General features: G+C 36.4%; 1 protein-coding gene and 1 long non-coding RNA gene across 5 annotated transcripts in view; one reads left to right on the forward strand and one right to left on the reverse strand.

The window, feature by feature from the left end:
- The window catches only part of LOC311438217 (uncharacterized protein), a 182,614-nt gene extending 172,028 nt beyond the window's left edge, over positions 1-10,586 (forward strand). For 3 of the 4 annotated variants that reach the window (XR_014694011.1, XR_014694012.1, XR_014694013.1), the window contains one exon: positions 9,386-10,586. Coding sequence is in view for 1 of the 4 variants with exons in the window: in XM_084522374.1 (XP_084378500.1) it covers positions 4,799-4,998 (200 nt within the window). In the remaining 3 variants the exon portion in view is untranslated. Of the gene's footprint in view, positions 1-4,798; positions 5,318-9,385 lie in introns of those variants that run through there. The other variant, XM_084522374.1, reaches the window with a different exon arrangement.
- Positions 1-20,049, reverse strand: part of LOC311438220 — a 105,971-nt gene that overhangs the window by 53,244 nt on the left and 32,678 nt on the right. The window contains exons 2-3 of the long non-coding RNA XR_014694017.1: positions 14,056-14,114; positions 1,567-1,662 (exon numbers count right to left, since the gene is read on the reverse strand). This is a non-coding gene — a long non-coding RNA (uncharacterized lncRNA). The remainder of the gene's footprint in view (positions 1-1,566; positions 1,663-14,055; positions 14,115-20,049) is intronic.

A 20,049-nucleotide genomic window follows, 5' to 3' on the forward strand; every position in this document is an offset into this window, starting at 1 on the left:
GTAATTTGTGAACAACATATAGTACCAGTACAAAAAAGGTGTTTTGAATGCAAAGGTAGAGCAGCTAAAAACCCCAGCATAACAAGGAAACAGATTCCCTGAGATCATGAACTGCAGTGAAAAAAAAATGTGCCTAATCAAAGTCACCAAATTAGCAACCTGGGAGTATTAGCATGCAAAGATGTCCAACAGATATGGAGAGTTAGTTAACTGCAATACAAATGCTGTCTTGCACTCAAAGAGGCAATAAGGTGATGCTAATGTACCAACTAATACAAAATTAAATTGTCCATAGATAATCCAAATTTCAGGCAATAGTACCTTTCTTTCATCAGAATTGGAGGACAGTAGTTTATGCATCGCAGTCATTAATAATTATTAACTGTCAGTATACTCACAGAGAAGATGATCCATGGACTTAATCCATGGTCATAGAAATTTTCACCTTACTTATTATTACTATTCCTCTTTTGTTTATAGGAGGTGTATTACTGAATTATAACCTGTGTCCAAGAAAGTGGATTTTTTTAACTAGAAAAAATATGATTTGAAATTTAATACAAGGCTGGGAGATACTTTGTGATTCTGATCAGCTGTTTGGGAGTATTTAACAAATATGAAGTGACAGAGTCTAGTAAAAATTCTAACTTTAAATAAATATATAAAGTTTGAGGAAGCATGGACTGTGACCACCAGAGCAGCTACTGAGAAAATGTTCCTGGAGTCATTCGTTAGTGTTATTCTACATGGTAGATGGGCAGCATATTTCTATCCTCTCCAGTTAGTTTAGAAAAGATCTCTCAATGCTGTGTAATATATTCTGCAAGAGTATAAGATTATGGTTTCTTGAAACTATAAAAATACAAAAATTACACTAATTCAGACATCTGTTTAACAGAAATTAAATCAAAGAATGCCAGCATGGGTAGACAGCAATGTCTTGTGTCAATGGCTGTGGACACATATAAGATGGACAAAATTTGATTATTTATTGGGATCCCAAGGCTTGGCCCTACAGGAAGAAGTATTGTGTGTATTGGTCATAGACTGTCATTACAAATAGCAAGAGGACCACAAAAGAAAATCATATGTTTGCATATGGCTGTTGTTTCAAGACAGACACCTGTTAAAAAAAGGAAGCACAGGAGGAAAGAAGCTCAAAGTGGCTTCGGTAGGATTTGAAGCAAGTGATCTCCAAAGTAGGTTGTAAATCAGGACATCACATGGTTAAAATTTATGGCTTTACCAACATCTTGAAAAATGTATTCTTGGATATGTAGTGTCTTTAAGATATGTTCTGCATTGGGACTTTCTGTGTTATTGTAGATTTGACTGTGCAGGATATTTCTCATGGTACGGGAAGCAAAGGGGAAAAGAGGATTGTGCACTGTAGCCAGTTTATCCCAGCTTTGCCAAAACAGAGGCCTTCTGAAATGTATTCAAAATTCACACCTGCCTGCCAAGTTTCTGCATAGAAAACAGAGCACAGATTCTATAATTATTTTTTTCTTCTGTATGAATAAGCCCACTGGGAATTAAAAAAATAATAATTATGTTGTGACTTACTGTTTTAGATGATGACTATTAAAAACATTTTCCTTTTTTCTTGGAAATGCAGTAATTCCTTTGGAGTAGATCAACCATGCAATGAAATTATTTCATCTGAAAGACATGAGACATTCAAAACTGTAATAACTTCCTTCCAAGGTTCAGGCCTTATCATCATAACTCAGAGTACTTCAGACTGTTCATCATTCTTCAAAGTATTTGAAAATTCTTGCCATTGTACAGAATATGAAGACTTTCCTCAGTTAAAGGTAACAGCAGCTAAACTCCTGTTTGATTCAATTTTCCCTCAAGTTATTAAGCTGTAACTTTAAACATACATCGCTGCGAGGACTGCATTACATAATGTCTCTCTCGGTCTTACAACTACTATTATGAGACAACATCTATTCAAAATATGAAATATTTTTTTTTTTCCCTTACAGTACAGCAGACTGGAGACAGAAGTCTTAAAGTTTGTCTGCTGAAGGGTGTAAGCTGCATCCCTGGTTACTAATTTAGTATCATACAAAATGATGGTTTAATTAAAAGCAGCACATTGCCTTTGATAAACAGATGTGCCCTTTATTTAACTGTTACCCACAAAGTTAGCACAAATAGATTTTTTTTCTTTGTCACAGCCATTTAATTTCTGGCCTTTGGTCATTGTATCCAGATATAGGCCCAAGAGGCACAACATTCCCAATTAATGTGTATTGTCATAAATATTAGTTCATCCTTGCAAATCTCTATAATTTCCTTAAAACACTGCATCTAAGAAGTTTAACTTTTCTGTATGGACTGTATGAGTAACAGTCCAGTAAAGCCACACCTAGTTGTCAGTGGCCCAGGATTTGGGTAAACATGGTCCAACCCAGCACTCATGTGTCCAGTGACTTGGTAAACAGTGGAGCATTCAGGATTTTAGGGTCCTACCTGCTGAGTGAATACGACCCCACCTTGCTATTATTGCCGTAACAGCAAGGTAAACAAAAACTCGACATACAACTCAAAAGAGCTACCATTGGGCCTACTTAAAAATAATTCTGTGCAATTGCTTGATAGGTTGCTGAGCAAATAAAGGCTCGGCTTTGTTCTACTTCTTTTGGGCCTAGGTAAATAACAAGTGTAGAAAAGCACTCACGAGTTAATAAGCAAATACAGCTTTTAACTTTTCAAAAATTATCTGTTAGATACTGCAGCAGATGTTATCATGAATATATTACTGATTTCACCAGTTTATGAAGAGTGCTTTGCCTTATTTTTTACATTGTGTTTATCTGTATGTCTTCAAGAGCTACATATTTTTAGCATCGAGCAAAAGGCAGAAGGTCCATCTGTGTTACACTGAAGTGAAAAAAAACTAGATGTACTTTTAACAGTTGATATTTGTCATTTGATTACTTTTTAAGTTCAGCTCAATTTCTGTCCCATAATGTTCACATAGACCAAGACGTAATACTTACCAAGGATGGACACGAACTGATGTGTTTAAGTGGCAATCTCTAGAAGGCTATCTGAATGGATTTGGTTGAATATGCATTTGTGGCAACATTGTTCCAGATTTTCAAAGCTCAGCATCTGATGTACCAGTCAGCTTTGAGAAGCTCTCTTTGGATTACATATTTAAAGTTTCATAGAAAGCCCTCTGGAAAGTCCTGCATCTGAAATTCAAAGTCTGCAATGTCTTCATTAACAGTTCTGAGGTCTAGTGGGCAGAAAATCTTCCTTTCAAGCACTCCATCCACCTCTAATTAAGAGCATTCACTTTAATGGTATTTCTTGTAGGTACATAATAGTACAGTTTCAGTTATTTTGTGCTCATGAACAGTTAAATATCTATGACCTGATCTTCTGGGCAGCTGAGCACCTCCTTGAAGGTGGTGAATGCCCCAGTCAACATGTTGATGGCTACTTGAGGGTTGCAAAGTAGAACTGTTGCTGTGGCTGTGCTTGCTCTAGTAAAATGCAGGGGAATAAAAGAGTTTCTTTGCCTTTATTTCCCTCAGCAAACACACAGCTGGGGCCTGTGAGTGAATTGCAACAAAGCAAGAGTTCTATCTATCCTACATCCTGTATTTATTTACACCAATGGGACTTTTTGTTTGAATAAGGGCTGGTAACATAAGCATTTCCAAAATCAAGTTGTAAGGTTTTCCATGTGACTGTGGTGTTTTTTGTTTTGTTTTGGTTTTGTTTTGTTTTGTTTTTCATTACTGTAATCAACTGAAACAAACATCAAGGAAATCGTATAGGCTGTAGGAACCACTGAGTCTAAAAACTTCTGTGAGGCATACAACCAGAATACACACTTGAGAATCAAGCAAATCACAGCTATGTGAGGAGTTAAGTGATCACAATAGTAAATAGCTCTGCTACTGCAAACAAATATTGCTCTTTTTATTACATAAAATAGCTTAGAAAAACAAGTTGTGCCACCAGTAGTAATATGTTTTCATCTTAATACTTGATACAGTTCCTGCCTCGCATTTGCGATACTGTTCTGTTTTCTCTGAACTGACTAACCCGAAGTCTCACTTATAAAGAAATGTTGTCACTTTAAATATGTACAAGGTCTCTGTATAAGAGAATTTTGAAAAAGAGCTCTCTGAATATTGCTTTTCTAAAATGAATTATGAAAAGAGATGAGAGGATTCTTCATTAATAGGCCAAATCCAACTAAGCATAAACTGGAGAAGGGTATTCCCCACCTCCAGTTAGAAGATAATATGACATCCCATAGCTTGCTTGCAGTTTACCCCAACTTGGAAGAACTCAACTTACATTTTCTGACAGCTTTCTTAATTAGCAGATGGGGATTTTGGCCCACAAAGAAATTGAGAAAAGTGTACAGATGAAGGGCGAATTTGTTAAACTTTGCGATGTACCAAAGAACTTGTTTAGTGAACAATTCTGTCCTGGGTGCACTGCAGTTCTGCTGTTACTTACAGCTTGGGTGAATTTTCAGATTTGCAGGTACTCTTCAGTCACTGTAAGATTTTTGCCTTTAATTTGCCAGCAGGCCTTGGTTCTGTTTTGCAAGGTAACCAATATATGAAGTGTTCACATACAGTCTACACTATATTTTAGCTTCACTTTATGCTTTTGGCTGCTCTGGCTGTTACAGGCAGGAAAATATTGCGCGGTAGGAAGGGCTGTTTTTCAGTTGCCAGAATTCCTCCACAGTCTTAATGGAAAGAAGCAGGACTTTTTGGGGGAGCCAGCATCTCATTTCTATTCCGCTCTCATACAGCCACTGTTGTATCTGCAAAGGCTGCAGAGTGCAGCCACTGCGGCCGGAGGAACAAAGACACCATTCAGCTGGGAGAGCAGCTTCCCTTCCGCACCACTCTCCGACCACAGAGAGGTTGGCTGGAGCACGCTCTCCGACAGACACGGGATTCACCAGCTGAACAAAACTCCCCATGGACGCCCTCTCAGCATGCTGAATGAGCCCACTGGGACGAAGACTTCCTTTTCATTGCTGGCAATGAGGGTCGGCTGTAGCTTGTCCCTGTTCCTCCACTCTTCACGCACACAAACACATCCTGTGGGCTTTGCAAAGCTGCCACTCCTGAGCACTAGGCTGGCTGGAGGCACTACCCCAGCAATGCTCTCGGGTGGTATGTTCCAGTGCTACACAAGTTATAAGAAGACATTGTGTCTAATCTGCCACCCTGAAATCCCATTGCAGGGGTCATTTCCTGACTTTTGTGTTGCTGCAGCCCAGTCCCTTGGAAGTTCCCACCCCCTGCAAATTTCTAACTGAGTATATAATTGAGGCATCTTCCTGTATCTATTTCCTAGATTATACCCATAAAAGCATTTTCTTTAGTTTAGGATTTTGCTTAAGAAAATTAATGTAGGCATTTAGTGATTTAAATAATTAAAATAGGATTAAGTTATAAATAAGTATTTAAAGAAAAAACACCTTATTCATAGTGTTTGTTCTTTTTCAGACTTCAAGTAGATGAAAAGCATACAAAAAATTGTTAAAACTTCTTAGCAAGAACTCATGCCAACCTTTAACATATCTGTTTCTTTAATAAGCAAAACCAGGTCACAGCTTTCATTTTCAAGCCCAAAATTACATGGTACCAATACTAGATTTGCAAGTCAAGCATTGCTTTGCAGATAAACAACAGATATGGCTGAGAGAGGCTAAGCCACCATAAACACAGTTTCAACAGAGTCACCATTATGAGCAGTGGCAATACAACATCAGAAGTCAGCAATTAAAAAGAAAAATAAATCAGGCTAGGATTAGCGAACCAACTAATCCATTGAATATCATTGAAGCAATTGAAATTTAGATCATGAAGGAATAAGGCCCAGCATGTCTGCAGTGTAACTACATGTCATTAACAGATATGGTAGAAATCTTCTCCCAGATGAACCAGTTTAGCTCCATTGATTTCAGGGACATACTTTTTATTTAAACTGCTACAATCAGTGCAATCAGATTTCTGGTGCACTGCTAGTCTGGCATATAGTGCAAGCAAATCTCTGATTTGTGCAGTATGTTGTGTTTCCTTCTTTATTTCCCAAAGTAAAATTAATTTATTTCTACTCATCTGCACTAAATGTGTACATCAGTAAAGCATGAGTCGCCAAGCCTTGGTGGCTTAGTTCAGATATGCATGCAGAAGTTCAGTGGTTTCCAGAGTTTATCTGATCTTATCCAAACTTCTCCAGTCTGGAAACTGGATGGCAATCTCTTAAAAGCAGACTGTCTTGTGATTTTGCAGTACTTCCTTGTTTCATTCAGGTCAGCTGTAGTGCAAGAACAGCCTTTCTCACAGTATTTTGGCATTTCCTATTTCAGTTCTGGCTGAAACAGAGAAGTGCCGAGGCATGAGAAATAACTTTGCAATAGCTTGCAAAACATTTTTAAAAGACTAGATTTGCTTCCTGTTGGCTCAAAGTTCAGGTTAATTTTATTCTAGGTAGACTGATCTAACTATTTCCTTCCCACACAATAATTTTTCTAGTTTCTTTGCTGACCAAATATAATTTGTCCAGTAGCATTTTCCAAAGAACAAGGCACTTTGAACAAAGTGCAAAACCTAACTGGCACATAATAACATAGAAAGATAACTGAACTGCTGACAAATGATTTTCTGTACTTTTTTGCCAAACTCTAAGTTGTAGTATACTTGTCCTTAGACTAAGTGGCATATCTAGATTTATTAAGGGTACTGTTACTGACTTAATTATTTATACTACAACAAACTAGAGGCAGAATCCTGCTGCACCTTACTTGGCGACATTCTCATATGAAAGTTCTCCAGTTGAGTGAAGAAGGATTTTTGAAGCAGTTGCACCAGCATTCCAGTCCAAGATAGGAAAATAATCTTTAACAGTGATATTGCTGAAAACTTATGTCTTTTAATTTATTTTTTGTTGTACTTCTTATATTCCCTGCAAAAGAATAACGAGTCTAAGTCATTAATAGAAGTGGATCAATCATTTGCATAAAATGAGTAATCAACTTTCATGCTCTTCAGAACCAATGTAGGGTAAACTGCAAACAGGCAGTTAAAAAAAAAAAGAAAAAAGAAAAAAAAAATTTGATTTGTCCTCCATTATTTAATTTGCTACTCCAGTTTTCTGTATTTAGACATAAACACACACACACACACGTATTTGTACTTTGTTTTATGAAATCCAGCTTATGCAGGCTTCACTTAAAAGGTACACACCTGCACCACCGTTAAGCAGCAGTCTGTTACACATGTGTCCAAACAGTATTCATAACACTTTCTGCTAAAGAAAGCCCTGGCAATGTGGCAGGTGTATATTTGCTGGATGTGCAGACTCAGTCAGTGAATTCTAATGGAATCTAATAGAGGCACTGCTGTCGGACTACAAGAGTACTGCAAATTTTGGTGACTGCAAAGCTATCTGATTGTTTCAGTTTTATTTCTCCTTTCATACTTTTAAATGACCAGCTGAATTCTTGTTAGATGTTTGTGATGAAGAGAGTTTGAAGAGAGTTTGTGACGAAGGGAGTTAGATTAAAAAAAAAAAAAATTCTTCAGGAAGAAGTCTTCAGGAAGCCAAATGATGCAACCAATATAATGCTGCTATAGTAAGGATTCCTTGCTAGGCTTGAGGAGCTTGCAAAGAGCAAGGAATTAGTCTTTCCTGTTTCACTGGGACAGAGAGCATAAGCAAATAAAAAGTCTGTCTATTTTATTGTCTTCTCTTCTGACCTTTCAGAATGTTTATAAATACATTTAAAGCTAGTTGTTGCTAGTAGATTTGCAATATTTGGGACACACACTTTTTTTGTTGTTCGGAGAAATTAATCAAAATGCAATCTTTTCATAGAATCATAGAATGGGTCATGTTGGAAGGGACCTTAAAGATCATCCAACTCTCTCTGGTCACACCTCTTTTGATGCAGGTTGGCTGTATTGTCTATTAATCACCTGAGGAAAAGAAAATGTCCTAAAATCTTTTATCATAGGAAGTTCTTTAAATCAGTTCTCCAGACCATCCAAAACCAAAAAAAAAAAAAAAAAAAAAAAAAAAAAAAAAAAAAAAAGCCATGCGAAAAAAGCAACCTTGAATCTTTGTTAGTCTGATGAAAATTTCTGAGCAGCAGTCAAGAAGCAACTTATTTTTGGTGGTATTACCAAGTTTGAGATCAGAAAGTCTTTACAGAACCTGTATAAGAAAAACAGTTGACTATGCTTCAGGAACAGTCATAATGGTCCTGTCCCACACAACTCTCATGGGACTTCAAGCTGGCTGAGGATTTTCTATCTACATGTTTTGGCCTCTCATTTCCTACTTATGGAAAATGTAGTGATGCAATACCTTTTGTTTGTTTTTTGTTTTTTGTTTTTGTTTTCTACAGGAAAAAGCTTTTATGTAGATTCCCTCCATTTTCCCATCAGGAAAACCAAAAAAAGAAATAGATACTTTCCAGTTGGCTGAATATGAAACCAAATATTCTGGTTTGCTGAACAAGTCTGAAATGTTTCATTTTAAGTCAGCATATGCTGAAATGCGTATCCCTCTGCAGCTGCTTTGCTCTCATATCCATGTTCTCTCGTATGGACCAGTGTTTCTTGGCCAAACTCTCTCTTTTCAAACTAGATGGATGGTGCTTCATCAAAGACATATGACTTGGGTATTAAATGCATGACTTCAGTTTGGCCATATGAAAATACTTCAGTTGTGAAAATACTGAAATTAAGTATTACCTTATTTTTGTACTGGATTTTTTTTCTAAATATTATGTTCCATACAATAAATTGGAAATTCAGCTTTTGTTTCACTCTGAGATGAGATAATTTATTGAAATATTATAGTCTCAAACAGATGACATGCTGATTTTCATTCAGCTCAGGTATGATTAGAAAAAAAAAAAAAACAAACAAACAACAAACACCAACACCACCTACAAAAAAAATCCTCTCCTACTAGTACAAATTGAATCATTCTGGTCTGTGTACTTTGGTCCTGCATTTTCTTAAGAATCCCATAGGTTTGCATAAGGTTTCCATAATCAGAAGAAGACAGCTTTTATGTTTCTTACAGTAAGGCCTGAGTCTGCTCCCACTGAATTCAGTGGGAGTTTTGTCACTGACTTCAATAAGAAGGGATCATCTTAAGTGAATATTTATGGGTACAAAAGGAAAGGCACTGGGCATGTGGTTATCTCCCAGTAACCCACATCCTGCTGTGTCTTTTTGCTTACAGGCATTATAAATAGGCACTGTTTATATACAAAAGAACCTTTTAAAGTAGAAGTACTTTTACTTACTTGTGATTAAAATTGCTATCTGGATATAGAGAAGAAGACCACTAAAAACCTGCCTTATTCTAGGGTGTATCCTGGCTTCTGAATGGCTTCTGAGAAGACAGAGAAACAGAATCTGAAAGGCTGTCCTTTACCCACTCTGATGATTTTTTTTTTTTAAAGTGTAACAACATATAGAATGTCCACCTATCACTAAAAGTACCTCCATGAACTGATGCTTAAGCCCTTCATAATTTGTTGTGTTTTTTTATATGTTATTATTTTCAAAACACTCGCAACTATTTTTTCTGCTTGAGTCAGAAGTGTTTGCCCAGTACAAACTGTGTGAGATCACTTAGTTTTTAAAATTTATTGTAAGTAACTATTGATCATGTGTTGTATGACAGTGGAACATTTTTTTTCAGTATTAAGTTGAATGCCTTGTAGAAATTTAAAACTCTTCTCGAAATATTAGCAGTCTTTATCAACAAAATTTGTAATATCTTCTGTATTATTACCATATTCTTTTTGCTTCCTCAAGTGGAAATCTATTTTTTAGCTCTATGTGGCATCAAATTTTTCAGAAGGGCAAGGCAGGCCCTGATCTTGATATCCTTGAGCACTTTTAGGAGGAAGCTAGTGCCCTACTTCTATGATGCAATATTGAGTCCTGGTTGTGGGACATTCCGGGTGCTCAGCACTCCCCAGGAAGTGCTGAATTTTTTCTTTGATAACAGCAGAAGATAAAAGATAAAGCTCAGGTAGGATGGCAGTAGTAAGACATTTGTCTGTCTTTGTTTAAGGTCTGCAATCCCAAATCCCTTTTTTTTTTTTTTTTTTTTTAATCATAGGCTGTATTTTAAATTCAAGTCAAGGTGATGAGAGTTAGAAATTCATTCATTCACAGTCTTTCAGTCACAAGAAAACAGAAATTCAAGTTGGGGAAAAACCCTATTAGTCACTTATTCTGTGACCTTTCAAACTCTTCCCTAATTATATTTACTTCTAAATTTACTCACAAAATTAATTCTATTTGTTATGTATTCAATCTAGTTTTAGACATGTTGAAAGATGGGCTCTGATACTCTGACAAGCCTATTGAAACATCTCTGCATTCTGGGTAAGCCTCTAACTCCTCGCCCAAGCCAAATTAAGTAAAGCTCATTAATTCAAACTCCGGGAGACAGAAGGCTAAAGATCAGACTTTTATAAATATGCACGTGCAAAACCTGGTCTCATAAATAAAACATATATGACATTTCAATATCCATCATTCTTCCTAAACATAGTTTGCATCTCATATAATGCATCTAGCTTTAAATATTTGAGACTGAGTGCATCATGCATATAGTCTTTTCTTTTAAGAAAAGGTCTGTAGTCATTCCCAGAACAGAAGTAACTGTCATGAACTTTGTAAAGATTGTCTAAGCAACTGGTGTGAGTATTGAAAACTGCTCTCAGTGAGCTTCTCAGCATTGCTTTGGAATTCTTTCATGTGCTCCCCTACTTTTGTGTATCAAGAAAGATTTATTTCCAAGCATTGTCAACTTCACTGAAAAGCACTTCATGTTTACCTTTATTTGCTCATGTCAAGTAATTTTCAAGTTGTTCTGAGGCAAAACTTATCAAAGGAGTGGAACTAGAGATTCCATTGTGCAAATCATATCACCATTCCACAGCAGCAAAATGCCATCTTTTCATTCTTTTGTAGCACTGAAGAACTGGATTTTTGACAAGCTGAATTCCCAAGAATGACCAGTAACACCATGAGCAGACATAATGTTTTAGCATTTGGTGGGATGCTATTAGGTAGTTTACATGATTTACAATAGTCATTGCTGTTTTCTTTATGGAACCTTGGAAGCAAAAATGGAAAACTATAGGGCAGTGACCATATAAAAGTAGGATACCTACCCACATTAAAAATAAGATCAATATAATAATGTCTTACATTCATATTCTTATATTTCTATAATTATGTCGGACCATAACATCTCTTACTTAAGTTAGCTTAAAACACACACAGTCCTTTGAATTTTCCTTGATAAGGTGCAAGAGATTCAAATCTTTGACCCAGGATTGGGTCAAACAAAACAAAACAAAAACAAAAACAAACAACAAAAAAAACACCTACCTATCAATTTTTGGCTGGTTCACAGTCTGTTCTATACTATTTTATTTTATTTTCTACTTTGGCTTTTTGGACTGACTAATTATGTTACACTGTTTGGCTTTATCATTATGTAGAAACGAAACACGGCTAATATCAATAATAAAAAATCAATAAATGATTTTTTTCTTTTTACATATTTTCTGGCTCTTGAAAGGGGAGTTGACTTACTGATTTCATACTTTTTTTTTAGAGTCTTCACCTTTTCCCATTCATGAGTATTTATAACGGTGAGTTGGAAGGTACTGGTGCACTCTAAATGCATGGATTTGTTGCATGCATTTTCATGAGTATTTATAATCATGTCTTAAATGATTATTCTTGGTTTCAAATTTACATATTACAGCATAACATCTCTTTTGTTGATCCATAAGAAGAGAGGAGTCTAACAGGATCAACTTCATGTTACCTGAAGCTTCCCAGGAGGATCTTGCTGAGTCTCCTGTTTCAGGACAGACACCACTCTTTTAAAGTTTGTAGGCTAAATCATTTCCCTAGAATCTGTGGTGGTTTTCTGAAGAGGTCAGACTACAGCTAGAGTGCCTTCACCACTAAAATAGGAAACTGTCACTGGTCTGGTGACAATTTCTGCTCAGAGAAAAGTTTCAGCAGTTAGTTTGCTTCTTCAGCATAGATGGGTGGACATTACCTGCGGTGTGTCCAACAGCTAGTACTCAGTCCATACATGCTGGTGGAAACCTTGGCTGGGAAGGCTTATGCCAGATGGCATGGTGAGCAAGCAGGCAACACAAGGAGCAGTAAGGGAGATCTCAGCTGGAGACCGGGTTTTCAGTGCTGTGCACTTACCATTCTATGCTGCTCCTCCTTAACTGCAAAGCTGCCATGCCGCTTGGTTTATGTTCTCCTTGTTGTTGTTGGCAATTACTAGATTGTGCAGGATGGATTACAGGAGCATGTGAAACCCAGGTAAAGCTATTTACTGAAGATAAAACCTCCGTGCTATTACAGATACTGTACTTACACAAGAGTATCATTAACATTTGTTCTAATAACAGGAAGGGTTGCATTTGTCCTGAGCAAGTTAAGGAAACCTTGTCCATCTCTAGGCTTTGTAGTAGGACAGTGTTACAGTTCAGTGTCTGTCTATTGACACTCCAGAGTCATGAGAAACATCTGTAATAGAGATGGTCCTATGTTCGTTCTCACACAGAGAACAGAAGTTAATTCACTGTTGGTCACGTTTGTGATAATGATTAGTGATATTATTTAGAACACAGGAGATACAAGACTGATGCCTTTATCAGCCTACAAGGTTTGTAAATCTACCTTTCCCTCCTCTCTGTGGCAGTTGTGTATTCATCTGCTGACAAATTGTTCTGGGTAAGATGTGGTGACACTGAATTACCAGTGAACTACCAGGTAGAAAAAAGTTATTCTTACAGGGTAAAACTCAACAAAATATTTATTTATTTATTTATTTATTTTTTTATTTTTTTTTTCAGCATTGAATTAGCCCAACTTATAAGTACAGGGAAACTTTCATCAACATGACATTCCGTGCTTAAACATAAGTGATTGTATAAGTACTGCATTGAATTAAGAGCTGTCCAGCATCAGTTTTCCATCAGGCATGGTAGTTACGTGGTCAAAGTATTTTATAAAAACTTACAAATAAATTTTATCCTTGCAAATGTGAGATAGTAGAGCAGTATCATCATGCTCAGTTTTAAATAGAAAAGCTAACAAAGGACATTTCCAGGTCTGTGCAGCTGCAGTGACACTGTTAGAACTCTGGGTCTTCTAGCTGTAGGATCTGTCTTTCTTCACACCACAGAATGGTCCTGCAGGTAGTTTCATCTGTAGAGAGTTCCCATGTTCACAATCTCACCAGTTATTTTTAATCATATTTTACATCGTAGAACTCCATTTCTGCCTGACCAACTTACCCTTCTGTAGTAATGCTCTCTAGTTCTGCCTCTGCCATAGGTGCAGGAGTATGAAAAGATTTCAATACTCCAAACTTAAGCTTGATGTCTAAAAGTGTATAACAATACCTTATAACAATCAGCCAGCTGATACATGTTACTGTGCTGGCCTGGCAAATACTACATAGAGCTGTAAAGGCATCTTAATTCTTCTTGTACCTTCATGGAGTCCAGCAAATGGAGTACCTAGAGGATTTTGATCTTTTAATTAGCCATACCATCCTTAATCTTAGGGGAATACTAGTGTTCATTTACGTTTGTCTGAGGAAGAAATCAATGTGGCTGTCTATGAAGGAATAGGAATGTTAGAACAAACTGAAATTACAAATGAAAAACTGTAATAAATCTATGCATTTAGAGTGCATCAGTACCTTTCAACTCAGATTCATGAACAAACCTGATATTTATCACAGTCACTCAGTCACTATGGTTTTATCATGTTTTTGCCAGCATCTATGTACAGGAATTTTATCCTTGTATCAAATTCTGTCTTCATCTGTGTGAGATCATGTTGTTATTGGCTTTGTCTGTCTTTAAAACATAGCCAGATTTATAAGTGCAATATTATATTATAAAATTATAGAATTATAGTAGTGCATTATACAGTTCTAAGTACAATAATAAAAAAATCAAAATCTCACAACTATTCCTATGCTTGGATGCAGCTGTACCAAAGAGCTTTGTGACCTTGGTTCTTCCACTGAAAAAAAAAAAAAAAAAAAAAAAAAAGATCAGTGATGGTTATTATTTATCAATATTATTTGAATCACTGCAACACCTTCAGGCACCAGTTAGAGACCAATGCTCCACTGTCCTCAGTATTATACAGACATAAAATAAAGACTGTCCTTGCCTGAAATTTCTTCCTGTTTTTCCATCCGATGTTAATGATTTGAAGGGGATATTTTTTCTCTTTGTTTGTGTTTAAAATTATACATATCAACATCTTTTATGGTGGCTGAGATTCTGTATTTAGACTCATGTAAACAGATCCCTGCTTCCGTGAATTCAGTCAAGTTCTATATAGGAAAAAGAATCAAAAGTTCAAGGTTTATGTGAGCGTCAGCACCAATCTATGGCAATGGCACAGTTGCTGTATGGGGAGTGACATGAAAAAATCTGTCTAGTTGGGACAGGAAAATCCTGAGCACTTTTTTCCTACCACTCTAATTTCGGCTTCTCTTCTGACACATATTTGCTGTTACTGCCTTTTTTTTTTTTTTCCTTTGTGTTTTTTTTTTTTTGTTGTTAGAAAAGCCTGCGCAAGGCAAGATTCACTTTGGGTCCTGCCTGTTAGAACCAGGTAATTTCTTCAAGAACTGAACATCAAATTCTTCTTTTTTCTTTTCCAGTTAACTGGAAGGTCAGTTTAATTGGTACTCGATCACTTCTTTATAGTTAAAAGCATTCCTGAAGGAAACTGGTATTTAAAATATGTCTGATCCCTGTAGTAAACTACATCTTGCCCAGTTCGTTCTTGGGAGGGGAGAATGGAAGAAGGCTTCAGGGCATTTAAATAAGGAAAAAAATGGTTTGTGCTGTAAGAAGCTCAGTGTTGCATACCACTCACAGGCCTAAAATACAGATAATTTTCCTAAGTCTGAGAATTCCCTGAAATCTGTTGTAGCTTTTGACAAGACATGGTATTTCTCTACACTCATTTTCCTATGGTGGCAGAAAGAAATGGCAGCACTGACCAATCTCACAGATGAGCATTCAAGATGAATAAATAAATGTTTATATAAGGTTTTGAATACAAAAAGTGGATGCATTAGTAGAACAGTATATGTGCATATACAGTTACTATCTGTTACTTAAAGTATCACAGTTACTGAAATCTCAGCTCTTAAAAAAAGTTTAAAGACATTTCAAACACCAGAGTATGACTCAGAATCCTGTTTTCCTCCTTTTCTCCCCTTGAAGATCCATTGCGCTGTGTAGAAGATCCACAAAAACAACAAGGAAACAGACTTTATAGGCAAAGAAGCAAAAGTGCTGTCAAAAGCTAATGTAAACAAATTTAAAGTAGGGAAAAAAATATATGTGTTTTGCCATTCACTATGACTCAATGGTGTGTTACATCTAGTATTGTCAGCATATGTGTTTTAGGCAATGTGAATACGTTTCAGCTGATGCTCTTTCTTTGATTGCACAATATTCTTCCCAGCTCTGTGTTATTCACCAAGATAAAATATTAAAGCAAATGAATTGAATTTATTGCATTCAATAAATTTACTGTTGAAGACAGTAAAAGCAATGTAATCAATCTGCTTTCTGTTTTTCTAGTTTCTCTCTTTTGTTCTATACACTTCACTTTTTTCTAACAAGGATAAAGGGTAGTTAGCAGGTAGTGTAGTGCAATATCATTTTTACTGTATTTCTCTGGGTCTCATGAGAGATGATGCATACAGATTTGTCAGCTCAGTCCACTTCCTTACATCCGACATAGCTTTGGTGTCAGAAACAGGAACATGGAATGGTTTAGTACAAAAGGGGGCAAGCAGCAGGAACAAAAATTAGATATGTGTGTGAAGAATGTGCACAACTTGGGAGAACAGTCCCTTTTCCCTGAAGTTCTCTGGTACATTTGTTTCTTAGGAAGTCACAGCTGTCTAAGTTTACAGTGATCTCTATATGAGTTGGACATTTGGGGATTTGTGAAAAGCTGACTTAAGTTGGAAAAACAAATAGTATTTATAGCATTATGAGATCAGCTACTTGTACAGGCTTTGATTTACTGAAAAATAATGCTAATAGATGTTTCTCAGTCACCTGAATAATCAATATATTATTAAAGCAGGAGCAATAAAAGAGAAGAAGTATTATTTAATTCAAAAGTCAACATTTTTCCTACTTGTCCAGAGTAACTTTTGTGTTTCACCCCAGAGATGGCTGCACTGCAGTGACAGATACATAAGGTTTGGTTATGAAGTATATAAGCCCTTCCAAAAGAAGATATAAACATTAATATAATGAATGAAGGATTTTTAAAGAAAATGATCCAGAAATGCTGTTCAGAAAAATTGCTTTCAAAAAAATTTTTTTCAGAAAGCAGAAAAAAAGAAAAAGTGAACAACAAATAGGCAATAGATTTATTTTTCTACAAAACTAGAATAGTTGGCCCTAGTGTGTTTCTTCCCCAAATGGGAAGAAACTGGTTCTTATAGGACTTTCTTTGATAATCGGGTAAGTAGGTATACCACTGGTGAGTTCAAATGCCTTTACCTCATGTTGATTACAAAGGATTAAAAATGTATTTTCTGAGGCAAGGTTTAGGTAGAAGCGATCTTACAAGATCATTTATTTACTGATTTAATTTCTATAAAATGAGTTATTCCTAATATTCTGAAAGGCTTAGGGAGGTTTTGTAATCAAGCCTGATGATATAGCCCAAATTCTAAAATGATCATGCAAGCCTAGAGTGCAAGGGGTTTAAAATTAAATAGGAAAACTCTTAACCTGAGCTTTGTGATTCAGTGTTTCTTATGCAAGTAATTTACTATAATTGCAAAGAGAACACTGTGTCCTTACATGCCTGATGTAAATTTGAGCCTAAAACATGGGATGTCCCTCATAATGAAGTATGAGTTTGGGTGTGTCAGATATGTGTGTGGCTTCATTTGAAATTAGCTCCATGGCTGAACATGACAGGGAAAGAATATGCTGAAGTTTCTTCTCATACCATAGCAGAGAATGTCACAAACGAGTGACTCAATGCCAAAGCTATATTTTCAGTTTCTGTTGTGTTTGGTCATCTTTCTGCTGTGTGGGAAGGATGGCATGCCTGGTCTCCAAACCCCTACTTTATGTGCTGTAGCAGAAACATGCCCAGCTGCAAAAGTGAGGCAATCTTCCCCAAACAAAAAAGTGAGGTATCTCTTCCCCTTATCTTTCCAATGCACACATTTGGACCTACATCAGAAATCAGGAAAACTTACAATGAAATTTCATTGGTTTTATGCTCTCCCACATATATTCTTCAAAACAGAAATGGCAGGATTCTTCTTGTTGGCTGCAACCCTACAATATGCTATACAGTGTTTCCTATGGGCACTCAAGCACCCTAAAAAGAACTGAAGATCGTAATCATCCCATCACATCTGTGACAGTTTGCATCCCATCTTTTTATTATTTTGGGGGGAAAAGATGGCATATTTATGTCATTTCAGACAGAAGTATCCTTCTTTTAATATAAATAACTATACTCTCACATACAGACAGCACAGTTTGTACTGTTTCTGTTAAGAAGATGAATTTTTAGGGAAATCTTTCAGGACCCTTTAGAGTAAATGGGAAGAAAAACATTAGAATAGTCATCATTGCACTATGGATTTTACAGACCACATTCTCTCTGTTATCTACCGTTACCACGGTACAAAAGTCACAGGATTACATGAAGTGAAATCTGAGACATAATTTCTGTCCAGTCCTTTTACCTAACTTTATTTAGCCAGCTTCACATCCTGTCCAGTGCCCTCATTATATCTGAGCTGCACTTAAATATGTGTATCCAAGAGTCTGTGTAGTCTGACATATTTTTTTATTTCAACAGAAGATCAATCAAGTCTGCTTCAAGCAATGCTGCCAAGCCAGCAACTGCAAAGGTCCTCGGGTCAGCATGACACCGTGGGTTCACATGTACTGGCCACTACCCACTCTCCAGTACTTCAGGGCGTGAAGAGCAAACTCCTGTGTATAGAATCAAAGTTAGAAGTAGGTGAACACAGCACAACAAAAGCAAATCTGCAAGTGATTAACATGTGAAACAGGAAAGAATACTTCCATTTGCATGACAGCCTGATATCTGTTTGCTCTCCTTTTGTTCCTTCTTTTGTTCTCCTTGTGCTGTCACACAAGTTGGCTGTTTTACCTTCCTATATTCTCATATTTATGCAAGTATATCACTACAGTTCTTCGTGGACTAGAAGCTGAACCTGAACTTCCCTTTTGACTGTTGAAAAGATGTATCGTGTGTGTGTATGGAGAAGGGGTAATTTAGGGGTTTCCTCACTATTTTTATTGTTTTTCTGTTCCTTCTTTTGATTTAACACAGGCAAGAAATGTTATCACAGTAATATTTATTCTATGTAAAAAAATGTATAGTAGCACAAAGAGGCTGATATATTTCATATCTCCTTCAATACCTCATTTTTCATCTTTACATGGCTTATATCTTATGTGTACTTACACAAAGTGCACCTTTCATTCTTTGTTCTTAGGTGCCATACTCCCTGCTGAGATTTGGTTCATCTCATACATAAACCTACTTCCACCAGACTTCTTTTTAACTAGTGCCATGATAGATAGTGGGACAGTTTGTAATGGGATGATCTTTCTGGCTCACTTCATTAATTTCTGTTCCTTGATGATCATCGTGAGACACATTTCTTACTCTCTGCTCACAGAACTCATTGTTTCTTCATACCTAGATGTTGCCTTGTGTGCTCAATCACTTCTTCTCAGTGGTAAATTTGTAAGACACAGATGCAGTCACTTATGATATTTCTTAAATTCCATTGAACATTGTATTTCTGACAAATTCTACATGTTCACTCCAAGGCATGATGCAGTGTTAGTCATCTTTATATATTCATACTAAAAATAGCCAACCCCACAGCCAGCTACCTCTCTGTAAGTGGAAGCCGGCTCTGTGACTGTGGAAGGGTGACTAACTCCTAGTGCAAACATTCTTCAGAATGCCTCAGCTTAGTCAGCTCTGCTAGGACATTTCTTCCACTCTCTGGATGATTAATGTGCTAGCCATTGTCTTAAACATTAGCTTTGTATTGGCAGTGGTAGTGAGAAATATTTAATATGAAACTTTGCTCCAAATTTAAGAGATACTCTACGAAGTTAGAAAAGAGGCTGTTTTCATTTGTCCTATCTCATATTCCATTTTTGCTGAAGTACATGAGATCAAGTATGCCCCAAGGCATCTTGCACTACTGCTACAACCTAAAAACTGTGCATTGGCCAGTAACTAGTAACTCCTGATTGTTTCATGTCCAAAGCCACAATTGGATCACCCTGTCACTATAAAACTAATGATTATCATCACTTTGTATTTGTCCCACAGAAGACAGAAGAGATAAGTTGACTCACTACACTGAGTAATAAGCAAAAAAAATAAAACTGTGTAAGGGAATGCATAGAGTTGTTTCACAACTACTTTTGGGAAAAATCAGGGTAAAACAATATAGCTAGAGAGGAGGTGCTAACTTTTAAAATGGTCAAAAATAAAACAAAGGAATATCTGTCAGATTTTAACAGGCACCAGAGAAAGGGCCAAACTGATATAAAATTTGTATATCTACCAAAAGAAATTGAGAATCTTCCTGGGAGCAGAGAGGACAGCTGCTGTGGATTTTTCTGTTCTGAACTAACCCAGATCTCCGCAATGCCAAGTAATGGTTACAGTAGTAACAAAATGTAAATTGCCACATCTATTATACATATATACATGTTTATATATATGTACATATATATACACATATGTTTGCATGAGTGTGTAAAATACTTCAATATAAATACACATACACAGTTCATCCATATATAAATACAGACAGATACATATAGACATACAAAATATAGAGAAATCCATACACATAAAAGAAAGAGCATGTGGATGAAAGCAC

Source organism: Aythya ferina (assembly GCF_964211825.1).
Source record: "Aythya ferina genome assembly, chromosome: 5".
Taxonomy (NCBI): Eukaryota; Metazoa; Chordata; class Aves; order Anseriformes; family Anatidae; genus Aythya; species Aythya ferina.